Raw genomic sequence first — 13,186 nt, forward strand, 5'->3', positions numbered from 1 at the left:
ATGTCCGAAATAGATGATAGTTCATCATCTTTGAAGCAGGCTCCTGCAGTGCAGCGACCTACTACGAAGACGGTGTCTCCCTACACTTTGTCCAGCTCGGATAATCCTAGAGCTATGATCACCTCCGTCGTGTTGACTGGTGACAATTACAATGAATGGTCCACTGAGATGTTTAACGCTCTTCAGGCTAAGCGTAAAACGGGGTTTATCAATGGTACCATACCAAAACCATTGAGCACTGATGTCAATTTTGAAAATTGGCAAACGGTTAACTCTATGATTGTGGGTTGGATTCGTACTTCGATTGAGTCCAAAGTCAAATCCACTGTTACTTTTGTCTCCAATGCTCACCAGTTGTGGGTGGATTTTAAGCAGCGTTTCTCAGTGGGAAACAAGGTCCGTGTTCATCAACTCAGAGCTCAACTTTTGCGGCGTGTCGGCAAGATGGGCCGTCGGTTCTTGATTACTACGGCAGGTTGTGTAATATGTGGGAAGAGTTTCAGAATTATAAGCCAATCACTGTTTGTACTTGTGTCCTTTGTACCTGTGGTGCGACCGGTCAGCCTGCAAGGGAAAGAGAAGAGGAGAAGATTCATCAATTTGTTTATGGTCTTGATGATTCTCGGTTTGGTGGGTTGTGTACCAATCTTGTTGCCATGGATCCTCTTCCTTCTCTTGGAGAAATTTGTTCTCAGGTTATACAAGAAGAACAGAGACTTGCGTCGGTGCGTACGCGTGAGCACCAACAAGAAGCTGTTGGCTTTCTGACTCGCCGTGAGCAAGCTCCGGAGGTAACTGCATATTTGGGACGAACAGACACTTCTGGTGGTGGTCACAGTGTGACTTTTGCTCCGCGTTGTTCGATACTCTGTTCTCATTGTGGGAGAAGTGGTCATTCAAAAAGTGATTGTTGGCAAATCGTTGGATTTCATGATTGGTGGACTGAGGGATCAGAGAAATCACAACAAAAGACTGGTGGTCGGGGCCGTGGTGGACGCGGTTCTGGTTTCTCTTCTTCTGGACGAGGGAGAGGATAATCTGTGGTTGCTCATGCAACTAGTGAGAATGCATCAGTGTTTCCTGAGTTCACACCCGAACAATTGAGAGTTCTCCAACAGATGGTTTCAGAAAAATTGAGTTCTAGTAGTGATGATTGACTTTCTGGTAAGAAGGATCTTGGTGATGTTATTCTTGACACTGGGGCCTCTCATCATATGACAGGAAATCTTTCCCTATTAATCAACCTTAAGAACATTTCCCCATGTTCTGTAGGCTTTGCCAATGGTAGTAAAACATTTGCTTTGAGTGTGGGAGTGTTTCCCTTGACAGAGAAAGTGTCTTTGGACAATGTTCTCTATGTGCCAGCTCTAAACTGCACTTTAATATCTGTCTCCAAGATTTTTAAGCAAACCAAGTGTGTTGCTATGTTTGCTGATACTTTGTGTGTGTTGCATGACCGTTTTTTGAGGACTCGGATTGGAAGAGGAGAATAGCGTGATGGTGTTTACTATTTTAAGGATGTTGAGTCTGCGAGAATACACAGTGTGACCGTCGGTTCCGATCAAGTGTTGTGGCATCAAAGACTAGGGCATCCATCTTTCTCTATGCTTTCTTCTTTACCGTTGTTTTCTGGTTCCTCGAAATCTCCTGGCTCTCACTCTTGTGACATTTGTTTACAAGCCAAGCAGACTAGAGAATTGTTTCCTGACAGTTTTAATAAAGCCGACGATTGTTTTTCTTTAATACATTGCGATGTTTGGGGTCCTTATCGAGTTCCTTCTTCTTGTGGAGCTGTTTATTTTTTGACTATTGTTGATGACTATTCTCGTGCGGTCAGGACTTATCTTTTGCTTGCTAAGTCTGAAGTCCGTAATGTGTTAACAACTTTATCACATACGCTGAAAAACAGTTTGGAAAATCCGTTAAGACGGTTCGCAGTGACAATGGAACAGAGTTTACTTGTCTCTCCCCTTATTTTCATCAATGTGGAATCATTCATCAAACATCTTGTATAGGGACTCCACAACAAAATGGTCGAGTTGAGAGAAAACATCGACATCTTGAATGTCTCACAAGCTTTATTGTTTCAGGCTAGTTTGCCTATTCGTTTTTGGGGAGAAGCCGTTCTTACATCTGCTTATGTTATTAGTCAAACTCCTTCATCTGTGCACAACGGCTTGTCTCCGTATGAGGTTCTTCATGGTTGTAAACCATCATATGATTCGTTACGTGTTTTTGGTTCTGCTTGTTACACACATTCTATGCAGAGAGACAAGGATAAATTTGCTCCTCGTAGTCGGTTTTGTGTATTTGTCGGCTATCCATTTGGGCAGAAAGGTTGGAAGGTGTTTGATGTTGAGAAGAACAAAATTTGTGTGTCAAGAGACGTTATTTTTCGTGAGGATGTGTTCCCTTTTGCAAATCGCGAAAATTTTGCTCTCTCTCCGCCATCTTCTCCGTCTGTTGCTGTTGTTACTGATGATGACTGGGTGATGCCTTCGTCGGTCAGGGGGAGTTCGGACTTGGTCTTACCTGTTGATCCTGTTGTCTCTCCTCCGCCAAGTCCTATGCTTGTTACGGAGGTTGCTGATCCTCCGCTTTTACCTCCTTCCCCTGTTACGTCTGACACACCATCCTCTGTTCCGAACTCATCTCCGGTTTCACCTTCCCCTATTTTCGTGGACAAGCAGGTTGTTGATACATCGTCATCTGTAGTTGCGGACTCATTGGTACCTTCTTCTCCGGGTCGTCGTTCCCCTGATCATGTTCCCTCTACCGAGGCGGAGGTGTTGTCACCTGTTGTTGTAACTTCGGTTGATCCTCCTCCTTTAGGTCAACGACATCGTCAAGCTCCTGGTTGGCTTCGCGACTATGTCACATATAATGCTGTCTCTGCTCCTGAAACCCATCACGCTCTCCCTGACTCCACATCCCTGGTCTCGTCTTCGGTTCAAGGTAACTCTCTCTATCCTTTGACAAATTACATCTCTGATGATGCTTTTTCTCTAGGGCACCATGTTTTCTTAGTTGCGATTACTGCTCATGTTGAGCCACGACACTTTAAGGAGGCCATTCGCCTCAAAGTTTGGAATGATGCCATGCGCAAAGAGGTTGATGCTCTCGATGTTACAGGGACGATTGAGATTTGTGATTTACCGCCTAATAAGATTGCTATTGGTAGTCAATGGGTTTACAAGACTAAGTATAACGCTGATGGTTCCATTGAGCGTTATAAGGCCCGTTTTATCGCACTTGGTAATAATCAAAAGGAGGGTGTTGATTTTAATGAGATTTTTGTTCCAGTGGTGAAAATGACTACTGTTCGTTCTGTTCTTCGTCTTGTTGCTGCTAAGAAGTGGGAAGTTTTTCAAATGGATGTCAATAATGCTTTTCTGCATGGTGACTTGGATGAGGAAGTTTATATGCAACTTCCACCTGGGTTTCGTGCTTCTCATTCGAGCAAAGTTTGCCGTCTCCGGAAGTCTATCTATGGCCTTAAACAAGCTCCCGTTGTTGGTTTAAGAAGTTGTCTGACTCTGCTCTGTTTTGGTTTTGTTCAGTCCTATGAGGATTACTCTTTGTTTGCTTACACTAAAGTTGGTATTGATCTCCGTGTCTTAGTTTATGTTGATGATCTGATTATTTGTGGCAACGATGGATACATGATTCAGAAGTTTAAGGATTCTTTGTCTAAATGCTTCTCTATGAAAGATTTGGGCAAACTCAAATACTTTCTTGGCCTAGAAGTCAGCATAGGTCCCGAAGGTATTTTTCTTTCTCAGCGTAAGTATGCGTTAGACATTATTTCGGATTGTGGTCTTCTTGGTGCTCAGCCTGCTCCTACGCCTCTTGAGCAGAATCACCAGCTTGCGAAAGACACAAGTCCTCTTTTATCTGATCCTAAGCCATATCGTCGACTTGTAGGTCGTTTGATATATCTCACTCATACGCATCCCGAGCTTAGTTATTCCATTCATATTTTGTCTCAGTTTATGAAGTCTCCTCGTGAAGCTCATTGGACGGCAGCTCTTCCTGTGGTTTGTTTTTTTGAAAGGCACTCCTGGTCAAGGAATATTTCTTTCGTTGGATCCGGATCTCCCTTTGAGTGTCTACTGCGATTCGGATTATGCAGGTTGTCCTTTGACAAGACGTTCTCTTACGCGTTTGTTGTTCTTCTTGGTGGTTCTTCGATTTCTTGGCAAACTAAGAAACAAAATACGGTCTCTCACTCGTCTGCTGAGGCCGAGTATCGGTCTATGTCTACTGCTTTACGAGAGATTCAGTGGTTGCGGCGTTTGTTAAGAGAATTGGGTATTGATCAGTCGGAGCCTACTCGTTTCTTCTGCGACAGCAAAGCTGCTATTCATATTGCTGCCAATCCAGTGTTTCATGAACGTACTAAACACATAGAAAAAGATTGTCATGCGGTTCGTGATGTGGTTCGTGATGGGATCATTTCTACCAAACATATTACTACGAATGTTTAAATTGCAAATATATTAACAAAGGCGCTTGGTCGAGCACAGTTTGATTACTTATTGTCCAAGTTAGGTGTGCAAAATCTCCACACTCCAACTTGAGGGGGAGTATTGGAGTTATAGTTTGGGCTTTGTGTTATGGGCTTGTGTCGTATTGTTTACGTCAATGACAATGTATGTTAACTTAGAAACCCTAGTGTCGATCATGTATAAATATTATTGTAATGTTTGTGGATAAAGCAAGTCAGTTCAATATCTAATTCTACATGAGACATGGAGGAAATATTAAAATTATGTGACTTACCATGTTAACTAAACTGATAAAACTCTGTGTCAGATTCTTGTTAGTGATGAAGATTTTCAAATAGCTAACTGACTTATAAATGCCTATAATATCAAGACGTAATTGTCATGATGGCAGTGTAAATTTTAGTCATCGTATCTAGGTATCCCTTTTCCAGATGCTATGAAAAAAAAAAAACTAAATTGGTCCAACTAAATGGGAAACCATGAACTGCACAACTTTATGCAGACGTCATAGTTTAGGCTATAAAAGTATAAATAATAAACTTATAATTAATATCCGGATCGGAATATGAACTTATTATTGTAATTCCAAAATGGATAAAAGAAGCAACTTTTGTATCTTAAGTGTATATGAGAACTTCTGAATTATTTTTTCCAACAAATATATTCAAAGTGGCTCTTTGGTCGTTCTTAAAGACATTGAACAATTATGTAAACTAAAATTAGGAAAATAAAATATGGATTGGTCCGATTAGAGTAGCCGCGGGTCCACTATCTTGTTCCGACTCAAGTATGTAGTTTTCGTTATCACTTTCGTCTTCTTCTTTTCGTATGAAATAAAAAAATCGTTCAAGTTACACTAAAAAGTTCTTTTGTCCTACGCATTGTGACGTGGAACAGTATTTTAAAACTCAATATCACAGTAATATATGACTGGGAAAGTTACAATTTGAGGTGTAAAAGTTGCACACATTAAAATATCTAGCTATAGCATTGGTACGCTAAGAAACAATGGTAAATTCATTTGATACAAAATATTACACTTACATACACGTAAGTATAATCTATAGAAACATTGGTTGTGTTGTAAATTGCATTGACATACTAGTATATGTGAAGATTGAAATGATAAACCTATCATTGAAAATAAAATTAATGGTTAGTCAACAAGAAGAACAAAACTTTGAAAGATATAAGGAAATGAGTTGTCAATTGCTTGTGCCTAAGTGTGAACATGTAAATAACCTATTGAGTCTAGGTGGGTCCAATTACTTTGGAATTTTATTTTATAGAACACTTCAGACAAGTTATGTCTTAATCACTTTATCGGTCTCCCATAGTTTTGTTAAAAATAAAAGCCACATTCTAACAAACTTTTATAATTCCAATTTACATTTATATAGAAACTCAATGTTCTACCAACTTCGTGCTATAAATATTCAGCACTCCATAACGATTCAACACTCTACCACCCTCTTCTAATTTCTACAATTACTCTCTTCATCAGTCGCTAAACACTCGTTGTTAAGAAAAAATAATTCCTTAATCACTTTTGAAGCTTTCACACCAATATATATTTACTTTCTTATTACATCTCTTACTTTTAAAGATTTTTGGTTACTTTATTTTTTTTTAATTATACGAAACAATTTGTTTTCTTTCAGACAATGTTCTTGTCACACAAAAAATACAATCTACTTGACTTGCAAAACAACAAATCAAGCGTTGAGAAAAGTTTCTATTTTTGGATTTTCCAAATATTAACTGTTGTAGCTTCGTGACTAAAAAAGAAATATCGATTTCTTGTTCAAAAATAAATAAATTTTGATTTCAATATTTTTAACTTTTATTTGGTGTAGCAAGTCATCGTATAGTGAGTTTATTACTGCAAATGGGAAGTTCATGTTTACCTCCAGGATTCCGGTTTCATCCTACTGATGAAGAACTCATCGAATACTACTTGAAAAGAAAAGTCGAAGGTCTCGAGATCGAGCTTGAAGTCATTCCCGTTATCGATCTTTATAGTTTCGATCCTTGGGAGTTACCAGGTAATAATATATATTAACTTCCGAAAATATACATACTTTAGTTTTCTGGTAACTTTTCAAAATTTTAATATTTTGTTGTCATTGTTACTTTTTAGACAAGTCATTTCTCCCAAACCGGGACATGGAGTGGTTCTTCTTCTGTTCAAGGGACAAAAAATATCCTAATGGTTTCCGTACAAACCGAGGAACAAAAGCTGGTTATTGGAAAGCAACCGGAAAAGATCGGAAAATTACTTCTCGTTCATCTTCTATAATTGGCTATAGAAAAACTCTAGTCTTCTATAAAGGGCGTGCCCCGTTAGGCGATAGAACCAATTGGATCATGCATGAATATCGACTCTGCGATGATGATTCATCACAAGGACCACCACATTTCAAGGTAAAGAGACTTGATATATATATATTTTTTTTTCATTTGGTAAAAGAATATTAAGAACTGAACGTGTTTAATTCTAGGGAGCTTATGTGCTATGTCGTGTTGCAATGAAGACTGAGATCAAAACTAATTCGAAAATCCGAAAAATTCCAAGCGAGCAAACTATTGGATCCGGAGAAAGCTCGGGGTTTTCAAGCCGAGTAACGTCTCCTAGTCGCGATGAAACAATGCCATTTCACTCATTTGCCAATCCTGTATCTACTGAAACGGACTCCTCCAACATTTGGATTTCACCAGACTTCATTCTTGATTCTTCAAAAGTATGTGTATACATTTATATTGACTAATAGCTAAACCAAAACCGGTTTTGGTTTATCTAATATAGGTTTGAATATTTTTTTTTGTGTGTAGGACTATCCTCAAATCCAAGAGGTTGCATCTCAGTACTTCCAACAAGACTTTGATTTTCCGGTCATTGGTAACCAAAACATGGATTTTCTAGCGAGTACAAGCTTAGATCAGAACATGGATGAGTCTATGCAAACCGGTTATTGGACAAACTGTGGATACGATCAAACCGGTTTATTCGGTTACTCAGATTTCTCCTAGACGGAGTAATTTGGTCTTTACGACAGAAACGCCTTTTATCGTTTTGAGTCTTGGAACTTGGAAGACTTTTAGCATTGGTCTATGGATGATTTTTTTTTTTTTTTTTCTAATTATGGAATTACTATATTATAGAGATTTGATGTAAAATATTTGTCATTAGTATATGAAGCTGTATTTTATATTCCCTATGGATTCTTTTAAAAATCTCAATAGGATTATGCACTAATTTTCATCTTTATACGATCTCTCATTTTTCTATTACAATGATTAATTGGACCACACTATTATAACATCTTTTGTGACATCATTAAAATAACCTTTTAAAAAAACTTTTCTGGAAGTGATAAGTTGATCACAATGATCCTTTAATTTGTAGAATTATTAACATGAATGATTCTTGTATTTTTCTACCTAAACAATGATCTTGTATTTTTCTACCTAAACAATAAGACAATGTATTTTTTAACATGAATTATTAACAAAATTCAAATAAACTACCTGAACTTTTATTAATGGTGTCAAAATCACCATTGATTAATTTAACTATTAGTCAACTGTCAAAAATAATGACGTAGACGATGATGGTGTATGATTAGAACGCTGACAAGGCATATTATAATTATGGAGATTACTCTTGACAAAATTAATATTATTTTCTTGACCAAATAATTTTATTTGGGTAAAATTGTTTTTTAACCATCTTTTAAATCATGAAATCAATAATTTTATAAATCTATTTCATAATTAAGTTCAATGAAAATTTATAATTACAGCTCTTATAAATTATTACATCGATTTTTTAAACAAAATAATATTATTTGGATAAAACAATTACAAAAAAACTTTTCTTAACATACGAAATCAATGATTTATCAACCTATTGCATAATTAATTTCAAAAACATTTCTTAATCAAAACACATATTCAATGATTTTTTTTTTTCAACCACACAACCACACATTAACAACCTATTGCATAATTAATTTCAAAAACATTTCTTTATCAAAACACATATTCAATGATTTTTTTTGTCAACAACTTTAATTGATCAGCTTAAATAAGCCAATGTGAAGGAACATTGTTTACATACTGCTTTTGTTAATAATTTCTAATAAGTTTGATACCATTTATCAACTAATTAAGAAATATTCTTTTGATTTTTCTTTAAAAAATCATTGATGTAATAACTAATAAGAGTTGTCATTAATTTTTTTTTTGAAATTAATTATGCAATATATTTAAAAAATCATTGATTAATTTTTAAAAAAAAATTGAAATTTTTATGCAAATAACATTCTTTTTTAGTTCAGTGATTATGTCCACAGAGATAATAGACATAATAGTGAGGTATATGGAGAAACTAAATTGGACCATTCAGTATTTTCAATGCAAGTTGATCATGAACACTTTGATCTTGCTTTGAATATGTTTGCTGATATGTTCCATAATTCTGTCTTCGACTTGAAAGTGATTGAAAATGAGTTAATAACTATCAATTCAGTTATTTTAACTCTGTCTAATAAATTCATTTTTTGACATCATTTCATTTTTTCTATTTTTTTTTAATATTTATATCATTTGTTTTCAGAATCTGAATTACATAAGTACAGATTTGGGTCGTTATGATCAACTTTTTTGCCATACAACTTCAAAAGTTCATCCTTTTCATAGGGTCCGGACGTGGCCTTCGATCTTGTTTGGAGAAGCTATTCAATGATTGTTACATAGCTTCAAACATGGTTCGTATACTAATGAAAATGTCTATGGATTACACATTTGATGTAAAATATTCATTAGTATACGAAGCTGTATTCTATATTCACTATGGATTCTTTTAAAAATCTCATTAGGATTATGCACTACTATCATCTTTATACGATCTGTCATTTCTCTATTACAATGATTAATTGGACCACACTATTATAACATCTTTTGTGACATCGTTAATGTGACATCATTAAAATAACCTTTTAAAAAAAACTATTCTGGAAGTGATAATTTGGTAACAATTATTTTTTAATTTGTAGAAAACAAAATTTTTACAAAAGGAAAAATGGGGAACCATAAGTATAAAACACCTACAAGCTATATGTAATTTTTGTGTAATATAGAAGAAGAAAAAACAATATGATAAAAAAAAAATGAATCTAACTATAAAGGAGCAAAACTGAAAATATAGGATATTAATTAATTAAATGAAGAATAATTTCCCAAAAAATATGCATCTTTTCACTAATTGGATGGGCTTTATACTGTAATTTCTTTTTCTAGTTTTGTTATTTGAATGTAATGTAATTTTCTCAATATGTTAGGGGATTTATAAAAACCTTTGTGAGCATTTAACAACTTGGGTCCATAGCTCAGTGGTAGAGCAATTGACTGCAGATCAATAGGTCACCGGTTCGAACCCGGTTGGGCCCTCTTTCTTTTCCTTTTTTTTTTTCTTACAAATTTTGTTTGGTTTAGGGCAAAAGGTACCAAGTAAAAACGTGTTCAATTTTTTTTTCTTAACCAATGTAACTCTTCAATTACCACCTCATGTTACAAAATTCCGAAATAAAAACCCAAATTCAATCGCAAAAGAGAACCGAATCACATAAAAGAACCGAGAGAAACCAAATCAATATCTACCGTACCAAACAAAATAAAATAAACCGTATCGTAACACGATCAATTTAATCTCCAACCACTAGATCAACCGGTTTCTCAACTCGCACATCCACAGTCTTATCATACTCCTTGAAACAGGCGATTGTACCCAGACCCCAGTTCCTCAACCTCATCAATCACAGTATAAAGCCTGGCTACCATCTCCACGAGAAGCGACGCAAACGCAGCAAACGGTAACGCTTCCGAAAACTCCAAACTCTTCATAACCGCGATTTGCTCAACTGTTTCCTCAGTCTCCTCTTCTCTCCGATCGCCGCCGCCGATTTCTTCACCGATCTCAAGCTAGAGAGTGAAACGACGCTTAATGGAAGCGGAGATACGGTGTCGTTCTGTTCTACAGTCTGTCCCAAAACGCACCCGTTTGAGTTATTATCCTTGTGATACGAAACGATGTCGTTTGAGTTAGTATCGTTGTAATACGAAACGTCGCCGTTTAGATGTTTGTTGGTGATGTCACCGTGGAGATTAGAGCCTAAAAAGAGCTTAGGCTGTGACTTGATTGTAGTGTTGAGATCTTTTAGTGCCGCTTCGAGACTGTCGGAGAGAATCTCCGGCGAGCAATGACGTCGGTCTCGGATGCTTTCGGAGAGTTCAGACAAGACTTTGCAGATTTCTCCGGCTAGTCTAACACAAGGATCTTTGAAGAGGATACGAATAGACCTTGGAGTCTTGAAAAAAATGTAACATAAACAGAGTCAAATACTAAACTACTTCCTCCGTTTCAAAATATAGGATGTTTTAGTTAAAACACACATATTAAGAAAAAGTTACTTTTAAACAGCTTAACCAATCAGAAATAAGACTGCATAATATAAAATATAGATTTAATCTAAAAGTTGCATAGAAAATTGGAAACATCCTATATTATGAAACAAAAACACTTCTCTAAACATCCTATATTATGAAACGGAGGGAGTATATGTTATATAATTCATATATGTAATAACATTTTTTAAAGTTAAAAGATTTACCTGAATCTCGGTTTGTAAGCAACCGTGAAGAGCAACAACAGTGTAACTAAACTTGCGAAGAACGGATCCAACTTTGACATATTGTTGAGATGGAAACCTATGGCAAAGCCTTGTGTGTCTTAGCTCCCAACTTGCATACATTGCCTATATGTAAATGTCAATATGTAATTTATGCTTACAAAGATTACGATATGTCAATCATTAATTAATATAGTCGGATTCGAAATAAGATTTGATTCAAGATGACATACGAGAGCCTCATCGGCGGATTTAGAATCCAAAACAGTCTTATACCCTTTGTAGATTAATTCTTCATCATCAGATTCAGAATCTGATGTTTCTTTGTCTTTCTCCTTGTTCTCAAAATACTCACTCACACATGCTACGTATAGAGTAAAAAACAATAGTTATATTATGTACTTAAGGTGTGACATGTTTTGGTTTAAGGAATGTGTACCTTCAATACAACGAGAGAGGCCTTGGAGCTTCGTAAAGGTGGATTTATGAAGGTCATCGCCAGACCATATCGGAAAAACCAAAAGGCTCATGAAGAGGCAAATGGCGATACCTATACCAATGGTATATAATCTCGCATGTGCGATCTTAATCACAGTATCGACTCGGTAGCTGGATACCGTGATTAGATTAAACGTCAAAAGGAACACAAGCATACCATAATCGTAGTGTTTCTTTATGTACGGAATAAATCTCATGTATGTTATCATCGATCCTGTTACACATATATATAAATATACAACATGATTAATATATATATTTAAGTTTTGGAAATTAATTCATTGATTAATAATATCAAAATACGTACCGATGACGAAAACAGCGGTGCCAATAAAGATACCACCGAGGATTTTACCGGAATGAATAGCAACCCACTCAATGAAAAATGCCAAAGATCCTGCTACTAGTGTCCCTAATCCTCTGTTTAATCCTTTGCGTAATGTTGCACCTGGAATTATATTATACCATTATCAATTGAAGACCATGCATGTGGCTGGATATTTTGCACAATACGTAATTAGCTAAACAACAAAACAATCCGCTAATCTTTTTCAACAAAAAAAATGCAATCTGCTAAAAAAGTTTTTTTTTTTTTTTTTTCTTTTTCCAGCCGATCCAATATCCGCTTATTTAATTGATTCTTAGTCCCCCACAAATAAATCACCCAGAAATTATATATAGTTTTTCCAATTTAAACTCATCAGTTTAAAAATATATATTAAAAATCGTCAAAGTACACATTTGTAACCCATATGCTCCAAGTTGAGGGGTGTTTTACCGTTATACGAATATCCCGAATTCATCATTTTAGACTTTTAGTATAGAATATCATTGGTAAGTTTTTAAAGTTGTCTAGATAAAATAGTAAATCAAGATTAGATGAGTTTTTAGAGTTTGTAGCGTTGAATAGATAGATAATAGTAAATCAAGATAAGATGAGATTATATTATAGATAAAAGTGCAAATTATTGTTCATACGCGGGTCTAATCACACGATTTTAGAATAAAACCACAATATCTTTCTCAATCAATCTCTTTGTTCCTGTAGATTAAGATAAGATCACAAACGAAAAATGCAAACTATAGTTGATTATACTTACCGGCAGAGAACTCAAGAACGACAACGACGGTCATGACTGCCCAAAGTGCATTTTTTCCAACACCTTCGAAGATAGGTTCCATGAGATACAACAATGACACGAGTGTTAAGGCGATTCCTACTTTCAAAGCATGTATCACTCTCCTCGGATCTTCTTTTCCGACAATCCATAGATTCTTGAGAATCTTCTTCATCTTCTTTGGAAGGTTTAGAACCTTCTTCCTCTTCGATCTACAACTTTCTTCTTCCATGGAAATCTCCATGCTCCGTGCTTCGACCTTGTTCCTCATTATTATTTTTCTTTGATATCTTTCTAGCTAGTTCTATCTTTTGTTGTTTACTTTCAATGAAAGAATATATATAATCTTTTATTGATTTATCCTAGTGAAATT

At 35.8% G+C, this 13,186-nt stretch overlaps 1 protein-coding gene, 1 non-coding gene and 2 pseudogenes across 3 annotated transcripts; 3 read left to right on the top strand and 1 right to left on the bottom strand.

Annotated features, from left to right (window-relative positions):
- On the top strand, nucleotides 1-1,157 carry LOC147919843 (uncharacterized; annotated as a pseudogene).
- A 4,776-nt stretch (nucleotides 1,158-5,933) lies between these two features.
- Nucleotides 5,934-7,772, top strand: LOC104771918 (NAC domain-containing protein 96). The gene is made up of 4 exons (XM_010496537.2): nucleotides 5,934-6,553; nucleotides 6,649-6,932; nucleotides 7,010-7,249; nucleotides 7,341-7,772. The coding sequence occupies exons 1-4, from the start codon at nucleotides 6,397-6,399 to the stop codon at nucleotides 7,536-7,538; spliced, it is 879 nt and encodes a 292-aa protein (XP_010494839.2). The 5' UTR covers nucleotides 5,934-6,396; the 3' UTR covers nucleotides 7,539-7,772.
- Nucleotides 7,773-9,887: 2,115 nt separating this feature from the next.
- Nucleotides 9,888-9,959, top strand: TRNAC-GCA (transfer RNA cysteine (anticodon GCA)). Its single transcript has one exon. It is a non-coding gene; the product is annotated as a tRNA-Cys (tRNA).
- Nucleotides 9,960-10,107: 148 nt separating this feature from the next.
- On the bottom strand, nucleotides 10,108-13,186 carry LOC104771920 (aluminum-activated malate transporter 13-like; annotated as a pseudogene). The gene is made up of 6 exons (XR_015593956.1): nucleotides 12,796-13,186; nucleotides 12,003-12,143; nucleotides 11,637-11,909; nucleotides 11,431-11,561; nucleotides 11,180-11,323; nucleotides 10,108-10,876 (listed from the first exon to the last, which is right to left on the bottom strand). The product of XR_015593956.1 is annotated as an aluminum-activated malate transporter 13-like (transcript).

The sequence above is a fragment of the Camelina sativa genome, chromosome 20, assembly GCF_030686135.1.
Source record: "Camelina sativa cultivar CO46 ecotype springtype chromosome 20, ASM3068613v1".
In the NCBI taxonomy this organism is placed as follows: domain Eukaryota; kingdom Viridiplantae; phylum Streptophyta; class Magnoliopsida; order Brassicales; family Brassicaceae; genus Camelina; species Camelina sativa.